Source organism: Muntiacus reevesi, chromosome 1, assembly GCF_963930625.1.
Source record: "Muntiacus reevesi chromosome 1, mMunRee1.1, whole genome shotgun sequence".
NCBI classification, from domain to species: domain Eukaryota; kingdom Metazoa; phylum Chordata; class Mammalia; order Artiodactyla; family Cervidae; genus Muntiacus; species Muntiacus reevesi.
In genome coordinates this window covers 24,544,273-24,557,361 of record NC_089249.1, presented here as the reverse complement: position 1 = coordinate 24,557,361, position 13,089 = coordinate 24,544,273, and the positions used below count along the sequence as shown (strand labels likewise).

At 36.5% G+C, this 13,089-nt stretch overlaps 1 protein-coding gene across 2 annotated transcripts in view; it reads right to left on the bottom strand.

Moving 5' to 3' along the window:
- Positions 1-399: 399 nt before the first annotated feature.
- The window catches only part of IPO8 (importin 8), a 72,269-nt gene continuing 59,579 nt past the window's right edge, over positions 400-13,089 (bottom strand). For both annotated transcript variants that reach the window (XM_065939863.1, XM_065939872.1), the window contains 4 exons: positions 10,760-10,965; positions 5,854-6,057; positions 3,468-3,584; positions 400-2,386 (listed from right to left, as the gene is read on the bottom strand). In XM_065939863.1, coding sequence (XP_065795935.1) covers positions 2,289-2,386; positions 3,468-3,584; positions 5,854-6,057; positions 10,760-10,965 — 625 coding nt within the window. In that variant the 3' untranslated portion in view covers positions 400-2,288. The remainder of the gene's footprint in view (positions 2,387-3,467; positions 3,585-5,853; positions 6,058-10,759; positions 10,966-13,089) is intronic.

The following is a 13,089-nucleotide window of genomic DNA, read 5'->3' as shown; positions in this document are numbered from 1 at the left end:
CCCTAGAGGAGGAAATGGCAACTCACTCCAGTATTCCTGCCTGAAAAATCCCATGGACAGAGGAACCTGGGCGACAGTCCCTGGGGTTGCAAAGAGTCTGACATGACTGAGCACGCACAGACACATCAGAAAATGGCCCCACCACAGGCATCTTTTCCTTTTCTTCAGGGTCCTGATGTGGTTGAATGATCTTGCTTTTTCAGAGCATCTGCAGTTCTCATTTGGACACCTTGGTTTATAAGATGGGCTCTTGTCCCCAAATATTCCCCACTCTTTGGCTGTTTCTGATGAGCCCTTGTTACCCTCCCCAACCTACACCCACCTTGCTTCAGGTCCCCAGGAGTCAGGAAAACATCCTGATGGGTGTTTCAGAAAATATTTCACACAGAGGAGTTCAGGATCCTGGGAATCAGCCCGCATTTTATTTTACATTCATATGAGTTCCTGCATTTCCAAGGTTATCAGATCACATTCAGGTTAGCACTGCTGGTAACAAAACTGTACAACTACCCTGGCTTCAAAAACAAGATAGGATGATACACATTAACACTTCTTTCCCTTTAATACTGCAGGAGACAATACATCACAAAAATAAAATCACATGCCTTTTACAATCCAGTGTGAAGGCATATTATGTTAAAATTAAACCATTTGCGACATAAGGAGAATAAGAAGAGTTTCAAAACTTAACATGTTAACAATTTCCCCCAATGCCATCTTTCTAACTCCCAGCTGGCACACTCAGTATCAGTGCCTTGGGAAGAGAGGGGCAGAGAAAAGCAGGGGATTATTTAACTGAAACTCATGGCTTCTTGGGCTACTTCTGTAAAGTCTACTTAAATAACCTAAAATTCTAAAAAGAGTTCATATAAACAAGGGATGGTAATCTAGAAAGCACCTGGAGGAAATTCCTCCAGTCACTGATGGAAAATATAAGCTGCAAACATTTCATAAAAAAGGACAACTGTATCATATCCAGAAATATATTAAGTTCTGAAAATCCACTTTCACTTTATAGAATGAAAACACTATGACCCATGTTCTGGCACTGAATCAGTTCAGAAAACAGCTGTAACCTCTATCTGTAATATTTCTCATGGGCTATCTTGCATCATGACAATATAAGAGTGCAGCTGACCAATATCCCAATCTCTGAAAAATATAAGAAGCCAAACTGAGCTAAAATAAACAGATTCAGTTCAGATTAGATAGGGGAAATGTCAGATGTGTGAGAAAGCAAGATGTTAGATTTACTTGGGTCTTTTTCCTAGATAAAAAATACTGTTACAAAATGTTTTGGACCCAGGTCCAACACAGCTGGAATGATAAGTTATTGACAATGCAAGCCCCCATCCAGAAAAACAGCATACTTATGCAGCACCTTTCTCTTAGAAGTTCAATGTGCTTTAGCATAATTATCAATTAACTGCATAATTAAGTACATGATTCAAAAAATACTCGGAATTATTGTTAATTCCAGTGACTAAGGAGTCCCTGCCACTTGCTGCCAAGAAATTTTTGAGTCCTGAACTTACCAGGTTATGAATAAAATCGATACTCATATAGATTAATTCAAAAGAAATACTACCCCTTTCAGGGCTGAAAAATACGACAGAAGAGAGAATAAGACACTTCTTAGGAAAGCCACATCTTTAGGAAAAAACACATTATGAAAAACCAGAGCCAGTGCATATTGTACAACCCCTGAAGAAAGACCCCAGCAGCAGGGGGATCAAGGGGAGCAGTGATGATTTTGAAACCAGAGTGACTTGTAGCTAACTGTCTAACAGGAAATTCACACAGTAAAATACAGAATAAATCAACATATAGCCAAGGTTTACATTTATCTAGAAATATGTTTTATGCTTTAAAAAAAACTGCAACACACTCCAAAAAAATTTTTTTCAGATAATTCATGTACAACAGAAGGCACTGTTATTCGCATAAATCCATTGATTCTGCATGGCAAAACCTGAGACGTGCATTTCCATCCAGTCCTCTAAATCCACCTTGGTCATTCATCCTTTGGAGCATATGCTTTGTCCTTTTCAGTCCTATGATTTTGTTTTTCTTTAATTTCATACATTACAGTAGCTGCTTAAAATATATATTTCAGGGTGAGAAAGATCAAAGGGGACGCGGGGGCAGAGAAAGGTGCTGCCGGACGCCAAGCGGTCACTGGCACAGCCGGCGGCACGAAGAGCAGCCCCTCTCCAGCCCTGCTGACCCTCTCCTTCCGGCTGACGCTCAATGGAACCACGACGTTTGGCCAGCTGATGTTCCTTCTTTCAGTTGTTGGTAGGCATAGTCCCAAAGTTAAATGCAGAGAGGACTCCTTTGTTTTCAAAGGTAAAGCCTCCCTGTTGTTCAATCTTCTTCTTTGCCTCTAGAATTTGCAAGAGAAAGCAGGGAAAAGAGAAGAGTATTTAAGGTGACAAAGTTGGAAATATCCTCAAAGGAGCCAGATTCTTTAGAGTTAGCACTGTGAAGGAATGTGAATTGTGGTATTAATTATTCTACCCAATTGAACACTAGCCTTTAACAAACCCATGTCAGTAAGGACCATCGTCCAGGTGTCTGGGGATGTGTAACCCACAAATATGGAACCCAGAGATATACAGGGCCCACTGCACCACATTATTCTAACAAGGAACTTGAGCATCCTAGGATTCTGGTATTTGAGGGGAGCCCAGGAACCAATCCCCTCTGAAGATATTGAGGAATGACTGCAATTATAATCTCCATTTCGGAAAAACTGTTTGCTAAAACGGAGCAAGATAAAAACAAGGCTCAAAGCCATAGTGTCTACTCCTAAAAGGACACACTCACTTCTCCCATCAGAACGGGCAATACAGAATCTGGGCAGAACAGAAGTCTAAAGTCTGTGCAGAAGAACCTGGGTTCTAAACTCTAGATTCCTATTCCATAATGTCTTCCACTAAAATACTTCTGTAATTACAAAATCTACCATTAATTTTCCAGAAGTGACCATAATAATGTCTGTGTAAAATAATTTCTCCAGCTCAAAAACTGAAAATCAACAAGAATCACCAACTTTTACATAAAGCCCAACAAAAAGAAATGGAGAGTATTTCATTTCTAGAAATATAAGGTCCTTGCAAGAACTCATAAAATGCCTTCGATTCATTGTTTAGATGGTTAGGTGGGTGACCCAGCTGGTTAACTCTCCTTCAGCAAGATTCATCCCAACCTTTATGTCTTACCTTTGGCTCCAAAATAGGATAAGAGAGTGAATAAGAACACTACTAAAGACAGATGTTAACACATGGTGTTTTGCAAAGCTATCGTAAGTGATAAGATCATAAAACAACGATAATTTCTTACTATCTTGAAAGGTTGATCTCTAAAAACAAATTTTAGAACAGTATTTAGGTGCCACCAGGCTGGTAAAAATAAAGGCTGACTCCCGACACATGCGCTCGGATCAGAAAATCGTGCTGGCTGACCTGCCACTGTCCTCCGGTGCTCGGCCAGTGTATACACCTCCTGCAGGGCCCTCCTCTGATCCTCACTGAGCGGTGCCATCAGCAGCTGATACCACGCAGCATCCCGATTCTGCACAGCTGTTGTAATGTGGGGGTGTTTCAGGGGAGAAGGAATGATAAGGGAGTCCAGTGACAGTTATTATTTCAGATAATAACTAATGATATAACCAAATTACAATGAAATGATAACAGACAATAAGCGATAAAACTTATTCCAACAAAGGATGACTCCTGAGTACTCACTTTAGTACTCAACCTGTGTGGAGCTACAAAGGAAGGTTGAAGCAAAGTGAAAGTTGCCCAGTCATGCCCGACTCTTTGTGACCCCATGGACTATACAGAGTCCATGGGATTCTCCAGGCCAGAATACTGGAATGGGTAGCCTTTCCTTTCTCCAGGGGATCTTCCCAACCCAGGGATAGAACCCAGGTCTTCGCATTGCAGGTGGATTCTTTACCAGCTGAGTCACAAGGGAAGCCCCTTGTGAAAGGGTTGGAACATCACAAATCTCTCCTCTGCCTAGTTCTCTGCCTCCTTTGCCATCTCCTCCTCTTCTTGGGGTTTCACTAACTATGATAGCTCCCTAAAATCCAGATCATGGGAAACACTTTACTCACTTGTTATCATTTTCCTCAGGAATTCTCATGCTTCCAGCACATGCCATATGCTACCTGCATCTACACCAAAAACTCGAATTTGTACCTTTAGGCAAAACTGTTCCCTAAACTTCCTGGACTTTTACATTGGGTAGGTCACCTGCAACTCAGCACAACTATAACCAATTTTTACATTTTACCTCTCAAACTCTCCTTGGATCTCCCCATTTCCATCACTAGTTCTATCAGTCTCCTAGTCAACCACTATCATGCCCTCTCCACATCCAATTCTGTGCTGCTTTCTTGATGGTTTTCACCTATATGCTTTTTTTCATCAAATGCCATCCTTTCTCTAGGGGGCCCTACTTACTTAATAAAGCAATTTCCTAGCACTTGGTTCCCAAGTCTAGCCCACTTCAGTTCTTTTTGGACATTATCAATAGATAATACCCCTGAAACTACCACATCCCCAAGATCACCTCTTTATACAAAAACATTCAACAACACTCTAATGGGCAATGGGATAAAGGCAACCTCAGTCCAGAATCCAAGGCTGGTACAATTTGGTACAATTTTACCACTTCACAGAGACTTAAGCAGTGGTCCCTATATTCTGACTGAGCCAAAGCTGGTTGCCTGTCTCTTGAGGAGAATTTTCAAAATACATATCCCAAGATCCCACTCAAGATCAAAGAGCTTCCTTGCTGCTTATGGTGGACACCCAGGTCCAGTAGCAACTTCCGTAGAGTACACCCTCTGCATTCCAATTTCCACATTTATGCTCTTTATCTTCCTCATGTTTTGGAATATCATTCCCTGGACTCTCTACCTCTTGTTCCTGCTAAATTTCAACAAAACACAGAGGTGATTCATTAATGGTATTTGTAATAAACAATATATTGGCATACTACATAATGCCAGTATATTAGGCTACCACTACCTTGCTGGTATTAACAATATTTTAGGGTTGGTGTTCAAATTGAACAAGGATGTTCAATTTAATATTCTTTATAACAGCAAAGAAACAAAAAACTGGAAATACCTTGTATGTCCAACAATGGTGGAAATAAGCTAAATTATGATACTGCCATAGAAATACAATGCAACTATCAAGCAACCCATATAGTGGGATTTCTTTTCATTATAACTTGTTTATAATAATTTTCCAAATACTCTCACTGGCTTCTTACTTATTTTTAATTCTATAAGTTTTCTATTTATATATCTCATTCTTATACTAGGTTATTGGTCTTATTCATTTATAGAAGGTTTCTATAATCTGTGGATCTTACATGACAGTATTTTCTTCCAATCTTCTATGAGTACTTTAACTGTATTTCTAGTGTCCTTTGCTGTACAAAATTGGTATATTCCTTATATAGTTAAAAACTTACTCTCTTATGGACTCCATTCCTTCACATGGGGATTGTAAATTGCTGAGAAGTTTATGGGCACAATTTTTAAGCAAAATATGTGAGATACTTCATTCTGTAAAAATCTTTGTTTATACCTAGAGGATGAACAATATATACAGATACTCTTGCCTTAAATTACTTTTATGAGGATATCCTGCAATCTTACCCTGACATATGCTATCTGCTCTCATTTTATGTATGTTTGGGGATTTCTATAATTAAAAATAAATACAAATTTTACAGGGAATCCTAAACCAATTTGGGGTAGACCCCGAAACAACTTCTAAAAGATGGAAATGAAAAACATATCTGATGATTCAGGGAGTAACAACATACTCAGCAAAGCTTGTGTAAAAAATTGATATTCATCCACACTATTGTCAAGGTCCAGTGGAGTACTGAATCCCTCAAGAGCAGTTTCTTCCAACACTTCTTCATCCCAGTCATCATCATCTTCCTCCTCATCTTCACCTCTTCCATTATTTGACTGCATTGCTTGAGCAGTGACATTAGTCTCCTCTTCATCACTTGAAATCTCTTCTGTGAATCCATTATTTATTCAAAAGGAATCAAATCACATACGGACAAAAGATAAATCAAAATGAAAACAAAAATTATAAAGTGACATTCTAGAAATGGAAAAACTACCATTTAATTTTATGTAAAATTATAAAAATAAACCTTACCTTTACTATAGCTTGCTAAATTGAAAATGACTTTATCCTCCTCATTTAAAACGATTTCTAACTATCTCTAAATCTATGATATAGATGAACTGTTATTACTGTTTTACTATGGCTGCTTCATATCCATTAATATAAAAATACTATTTAGCCAGATTCCCAAATTAACCTTTTTGTAGAAAAAAGACATAAAATTATTCTGTACTCAGTGCATGTGTTTTAAACAACAATGACCTCCCATTGAGAATGTGAGTCTCTTAACAATTAACTAAGATCCTAATAATTACCAATTGCTTGGAAATGCTCAAATGAAGAGGTCATTTCTGCTAACAGAAACTGAAAAATTTAGAAATATTAAGGAAAAATAATTAGCTACACATGGGTTAAAAAGTTGACAGCTGAACTGAGTATCTCCATAGATTGAGTTTCTATTTTCAGGGCCAATCTGCCTTGTAAATAACTGGAAGATAGTAAAAGCAGGGCAAAATCAATCTAAGAGAAAAAACCTGGAGTAAACTTAAACCAGGCATTATTAATCTAAATCTAGTTCTATAAAACATACTATACTGAAGCACTTGGATTAAGCTGCAAAATAATTTTAGGGATAAGGCAAGAAACCCTAGTTTTTACCACATACACGAAAAAAAAAAAAATATATATATATATATATAAAGGATAATAACAAGACAGACAGCAAGAGATACCTTTGTTGGTTAATCATCATACACTTTAGTAGGAAATTCAATGAGAAAGTCTGGGATATTACTAAAGAAATCTTCCCTCAAGTCATAATAATTATAAGCCAAGAGAGACCAAAGTAAGAAATTAGAAAGAATGCAACATACTGGAAAAAAAGAATTCTGATTGCTTGAAGAAATTAATTTCAGGGTTAAAGACACACACAGACTGAAATGTAGTTTGGTAGTTTTTCTAATGTGTCTAAGTGAACAATAGACCAGCTGAACTTAACAGATATCTACAGGACATTACACCCCAAAATGGCAGAATGCATACTTTTCCCAAGTGCACATGGAACATTCTCCAGGACAGAACACATGCTAGGCCACAAAGCAAGTCTCACCAAATGTACAGGGATAGAAACTATATTAGGCATTTTTTCAGGCCACAACACTATGAAACTAGAAATCAATCACAGGTAGAAAAATGGAAAACATAAACACATGAAGACTAAACAACATGCTACTAAAACACCAATGGGTGAATGAAAAAATCATAAAAGAAATCAGAAAATACCTTGAGACAAATGAAAACAAAAACACAACTTTCCAAAATTTACAGACACTGCAAAATTTAGGTTTACCTCAAGAAACAAGAAAAATAACAAATAAACAGCCTAACCAACCATCTAAAAGGATAAAAAAAAAAAAAAAAAAGAACAAACAAAGCCCCAAGTCAGAAGAAAGAAATAATAAAGTTTAGAGGGGAAATAAACAAAATAGACCAAAAAAGAAAAAAAAATAGAAAATATCAAGAACTGTTTTTTGAAAAATAAGCAAAATGTATTAAGCCTTTAGCAGGGGAAATTAAAAAGAGGACTCAAATAAATAAAACAAGAAATAAAAGAAATTGCAACTGATATCACAGAGATACCAAAAAAATCATAAGTGAATGCTACAAATAGTTATAAGCCAACAAACTGAACAACTGAGAAGGAATGGAAACATTTCTAGAGATATACAACCTTCCAAAATTGAATAAGGAAGAAATAGACAATCTGAATAAAGAGATCACTACTAGTAAATTGAACTCATAATCAAAAAACTCCCTGCAAACAGAAGTCCATGACTGGATGGCTTAATATGAAAACTCCTCCAAATGTATAAATAAAAGCAAATACCTATCCTCAAACTATTCCAAAAAACCAAAGAGGAGAGAACACTCCCAAACTCATTCCATGGGGCCACCAAAAGCAAAGACACTACCAAAAACAAGAGGAAGAGAATTATAAGGCTATTATTTTTGATGAATATCGATGCAAAAATCCTCAACAGAATTATTAGCAAACCAAATTCAACAACTTATAAAAAGGATCATACACTACAATCCAGTGCGATTTACTCCAGGAATGCAAAGATGACTCAATATCCACCAATCAATGTGATATACCACATTAAAAAAAGGATAAAATCACATGATAATCATACTACCTACCAAAAAGCACTTGACAAAATTCAACATCCATTCATGACAAAAATTCTCATCAAAGTAGGTATAGATAGAACATATCTCAACATTATAAAGGTTGCTTATGGTCAACCCACAGCTACCATCATATGCTACAGGGAAAGCTGAAAGATTTTCCTCTAAATTCAGGAACAAGGTAAGGATGCTCACTCTTGCCACTTCTATTTAACATACTATTGGGAGGTGAGCCATGACAATCAGACAAGAAAAAGAAATAAAGGAATCCAAATTGGAAGGGAAGTAAAACTGTCACTATTTTCATATGCCATAATACTATATATAGAAAACCATAAAGTCTCCACCAAAAAGCTTTTAGAACTAATAAATGAATTTAGTAAAGTTGCAGAAAGAGAAATCAAGAAAACAAATCTACTTAAAATCATATCAAAGAAAATTACTTATGAATGAACTTAAATGAGGAAGTGACAGGACCTATACTCTACAAACTATAAAACACTGAAGAAGGAATGGAAGAAAATATAAAAAAATGGAAAGATATCCTGTGTTTATGAATTGGAAGAATTAATATTGTTATACTATCCATACTACCAAAGCAATCTATAGATTTAATGTCTATCAAAATACCCATGACAACCTCCATACAATTAGAACAAATCATCCTAAAATTTATATGGAACCACAAAAAACCCTGAACTGTCAAAGCAATCTTGATGAAAAAGAACAGGGTTGCAGGTATCATGTGCTTTAATTTCAAACTATCCTATAAAGCTATAGTAATCAAAACAGTATGGTAATGGCACAAAAACAGACACATACATCAACAGGAAAGAATTAAAAGCCCAGAAATAAACTTCCACATTTGGAGTTGATTCACCTACCACAAAGGAAGCAAGAATACACAATGGAAAATATCAATTTCTTCAACAATAAGCAGTATTGGGAAAACTGGACAGCTACATGTAAAAAATGAAATTAGAACATTTTCTCACATCATAGATAAAAATAAACTCAAAATGGATTAAAGACCTAAATGTATAACCAGAAACCATAAAACTACTAGCAGAAAAACAGAACACTCTTTGATATAAATTGCAGAAATATTTTGGGGGTTCTGTCTCCTAAAGCAAAGGACACAAAAACAAATGGAAGCTGATTAAACTTTAAAGTTTTGGGGCATCAAAGAAAATCATTTATAAAATGAAAAGACAACCAATAAGTGCAAGAAATGATACAATATGATAGGGGTTAATATTCAAAATATATAAATAGCTCATACAACTCAATGTCAAAAAGCCAAATGACCCAATTAAAAAATGAGCAGAAGACCTGAATAAGCATAAAAGATATTCAACATGTCTAATCATTAGAGAAATGTAATTCAAAATCACAATGAGGTATCATCTCACCCTTCTCAGTAAGAATGGCTATCAACAAATAACAAATGTTGGCAAGGATATAAAGAGGGAACCCTTGCATATTGTTGGTGGGAATGTAAATTGGTACAACCATTATGGAAAACTATATGAAAAGTTTCTCAAGAAACTAAAAATATGATCCAGCAATTTCACTCCTGTGTATATATACATATATAAAAAAAAAACTCAAAAAGATATACACACCCCCAATGTTCACAGCAGCATTATTTACAATAGCCAATATAAGGAAGCAACCCAAATGTCCATCAACAAATGAATGGATAATGAAGATGTGGTGAGATATACAGTGAATTAGTACTCAGCTATAAACAAAGAATGACATCTTGCCATTTGCAACAAAATGGGATAGATCTAAAGGATATTATGCTTAATGAAGTAAATCAGACAGAGAGAGACAAGTTCTGTCTCTCCACATTTAAATGTGGAATATAAAAAATGAAAGAAACAAATGAATATAAGACACTCACAGATACAGAGAAATAACTAGTAGTAACCATTGGGAAGGGGGAAGTGGAGGGCCAAGAGCAGGAGATTAAGAGGTACAAACTATTAAGTTTTAAAAAAATAAGCTACAAGGATATATTGAACAGCACAGTGAATATGTTAATAAAATAACTTTTAACAGTGTAATCTATAACAACAGTGAATCATTATATATGCTGTACATCTGAAACTAATATAATATTGTATATAAACTATACTTCAATGGAAAATAGATAAAGTTATAAACTGTTTATTTCTGGAATTTTCCATTTAACATTTTTAGACAACTGAAATCATAAAATCAAAATTGGGGTAAGAAGGGACTACTATAATTCAATCAAACTCAAAATATTTGTTAAACATGTAGCAGGCCAAGAAATTAAATCTATTTAACGTTTCTAAATAGACTAAAACTCAAAGAAAACATACTCAAAAAAATCAGTTCTAGCATTCATTGCAATTAGAACACTTTACCATTTTCTTCTATATTGGCTTTATCTGCTTTTGAGTGATCTTCCCGGTTTACCAGTTGTCTGGTAGCACAGACCTGCTTTAGTCCAAGGAAAAGGAAAAGAATTGAGGGCACAATCTGTCCCACCACAGCATCTACTGCAGGAGGTCGATTTTGCAATTCCAAAAGGATACTCAGTCCTATTATACACATCTTGCGATCATGATGCCTACAAATCATAAAAAGGGGAAAAAGTGTGCACATGAGAAATAAGAAAAATTTCTGAAGAAATTACAAAAAGGAACATCCAAGTTATGCTCTAAGGTTCATTCACTGGAGCTACATGGAGGTAAAACTATTTCGTACTATATGAATTCCTATGTAAATCAAGTTTTGCAAACCAATTATCATCATCAAAGACTTATGGGAGCCTGCAATTGATATGATGAATCTTGCTGTGATATCAATTTATGAAATACAAAGGCTGCAACTGGGCCTTGACAAAACAAGTTTTATTAAAGCAAGAATACCTATATATGACAGCATAAAATTCCTATCCAGTGAAAAAAGAGAAGTCCCTTAGACTTTGATTCACTGCACTGGTCTTCAGGTATACTATACTGCATACTAATCACCCAGGGTGCCAAAACCTAGTCTAAAAATCTCAACATCTAATAAGCTGAACTTAATGTGGGCATGCTCAGTTACTCAGTCATGCCCTATTCTTTCAGATCCCATGGACTGTGGCCTGCCAGGCTCCTCTGTCCATGGAACATTCCAGCTAAGAATACTGGAGTGGGTTGCCATTTCCTGCTTCAGAGGATCTTTCCAACCCCAGGAAGGAACCCAGGTCTCCTGTGCCTCCTGCATTGTCAGGTGGATTCTTTACCACTGCACCACCTGGAAAATCCTGCTGAACTTAATAGCTGCAAGTAAATCTATTAAATGTCCTGTGCTATAAAATAAGATAAAGAAAACTTAATTCTGAAGGAAAAAAAGTTTGACCAATGGTGGAACTAGTGGTAAAGAACTCACCTACCAATGCAGGAGACATAAGATACCTGGGTTCAGTCCCTGGGTTCAGAAGATCACCTGGAGGAGGAGATGCAAACCCCTTCCAGTACTCTTGCCTGCAGAATCCAGTGAACAGAGGAGCCAAGCAGGCTACAGTCCATAGGGTTGCACAGAGTCAGACATGACTGAAGCCGATTTAGCAAATATACAATATACATTACAAAGATTTTTACATGAATGCTTCTAAACTGTTTAAAACTAAAAATATTAAGAATGAAAAGATTACTGTATTAGTGTAACATTCACACAGGCATGAACAAAAAAATTTACTGGCAGTAATTCAAAATAAAATATACAACCAAGAAAGTGAAAAGTGTTAGTCACTCAAACATGTCCAACTCTTTGAGACCTCATGGACTGTAGCCCACCAGGCTACTCTGTTCATGGGATTCTCCAGGCAAGAATACTAGAGTGGGAAGCCATTCCCTTCTCCAGGGATTCTTCCTGACCCAGGGATCAAATGCCAGTCTCCCACATTGCAGGCAGATTCTTTACTGTCTGAACCACCAAGAAAGCCCCAATATACACCATGCGCCCCTCAATATACAACAAACCTAACAACCAATATAGCTTCTGTTAGTCTTCATTATTTCCGTTGCTTGATTCAAGTTACTAATGCCAAAGTAGTATACTATAATAGGTACTGTGCTTGACCTGATGACTTTCTCATAAATGCAGCCTCTACCTAGTAGTGTACACCACGGGTCAAATGGATTACAGTACAAAAGATGATTATTTAGTGGGGCTCTGAAGAATCCAAGGGAGCATAATCGATGCATGCCCAATCTATATAATTGCTGAGATACCTTCTATTTTTGGAAAATTGCTTATATATGCTACTAACTGTATAACTGGGCTTCCTTGGTGGCTCAGTGTTACAGAATCTGCCTGCCAATGCCGGCAGTGGGTTCAATCCCTGGGTCAGGAAGATCCCCTGCAGAAGGAAATGACAACCCAATTCAATATTACTGTCTGGGAAATCCCAGCAACAGAGAAGCCTGGCAGACTACAGTCCATGGGGTTGCAAAAGAGTTGGGCATGACTAAAAGACTAAGCAACAACAACTTTATAACTGTGAATGACTAAATCTCTACTCTGTAAACCTTTGTCAGATATAACTGAGTACAATTTCTTTCTAAAGTATGCTCTTCCTTTCAAAGTATTAGTAAGAAATCTAAATCTGGGACAAATTCTAGTCTCCTATATGTAGAAAAATTAGAATACACATAGCAGTTTTTAAGTAAGTTTCCCTATTCCTTTCCACCATCCTAATTCAGGC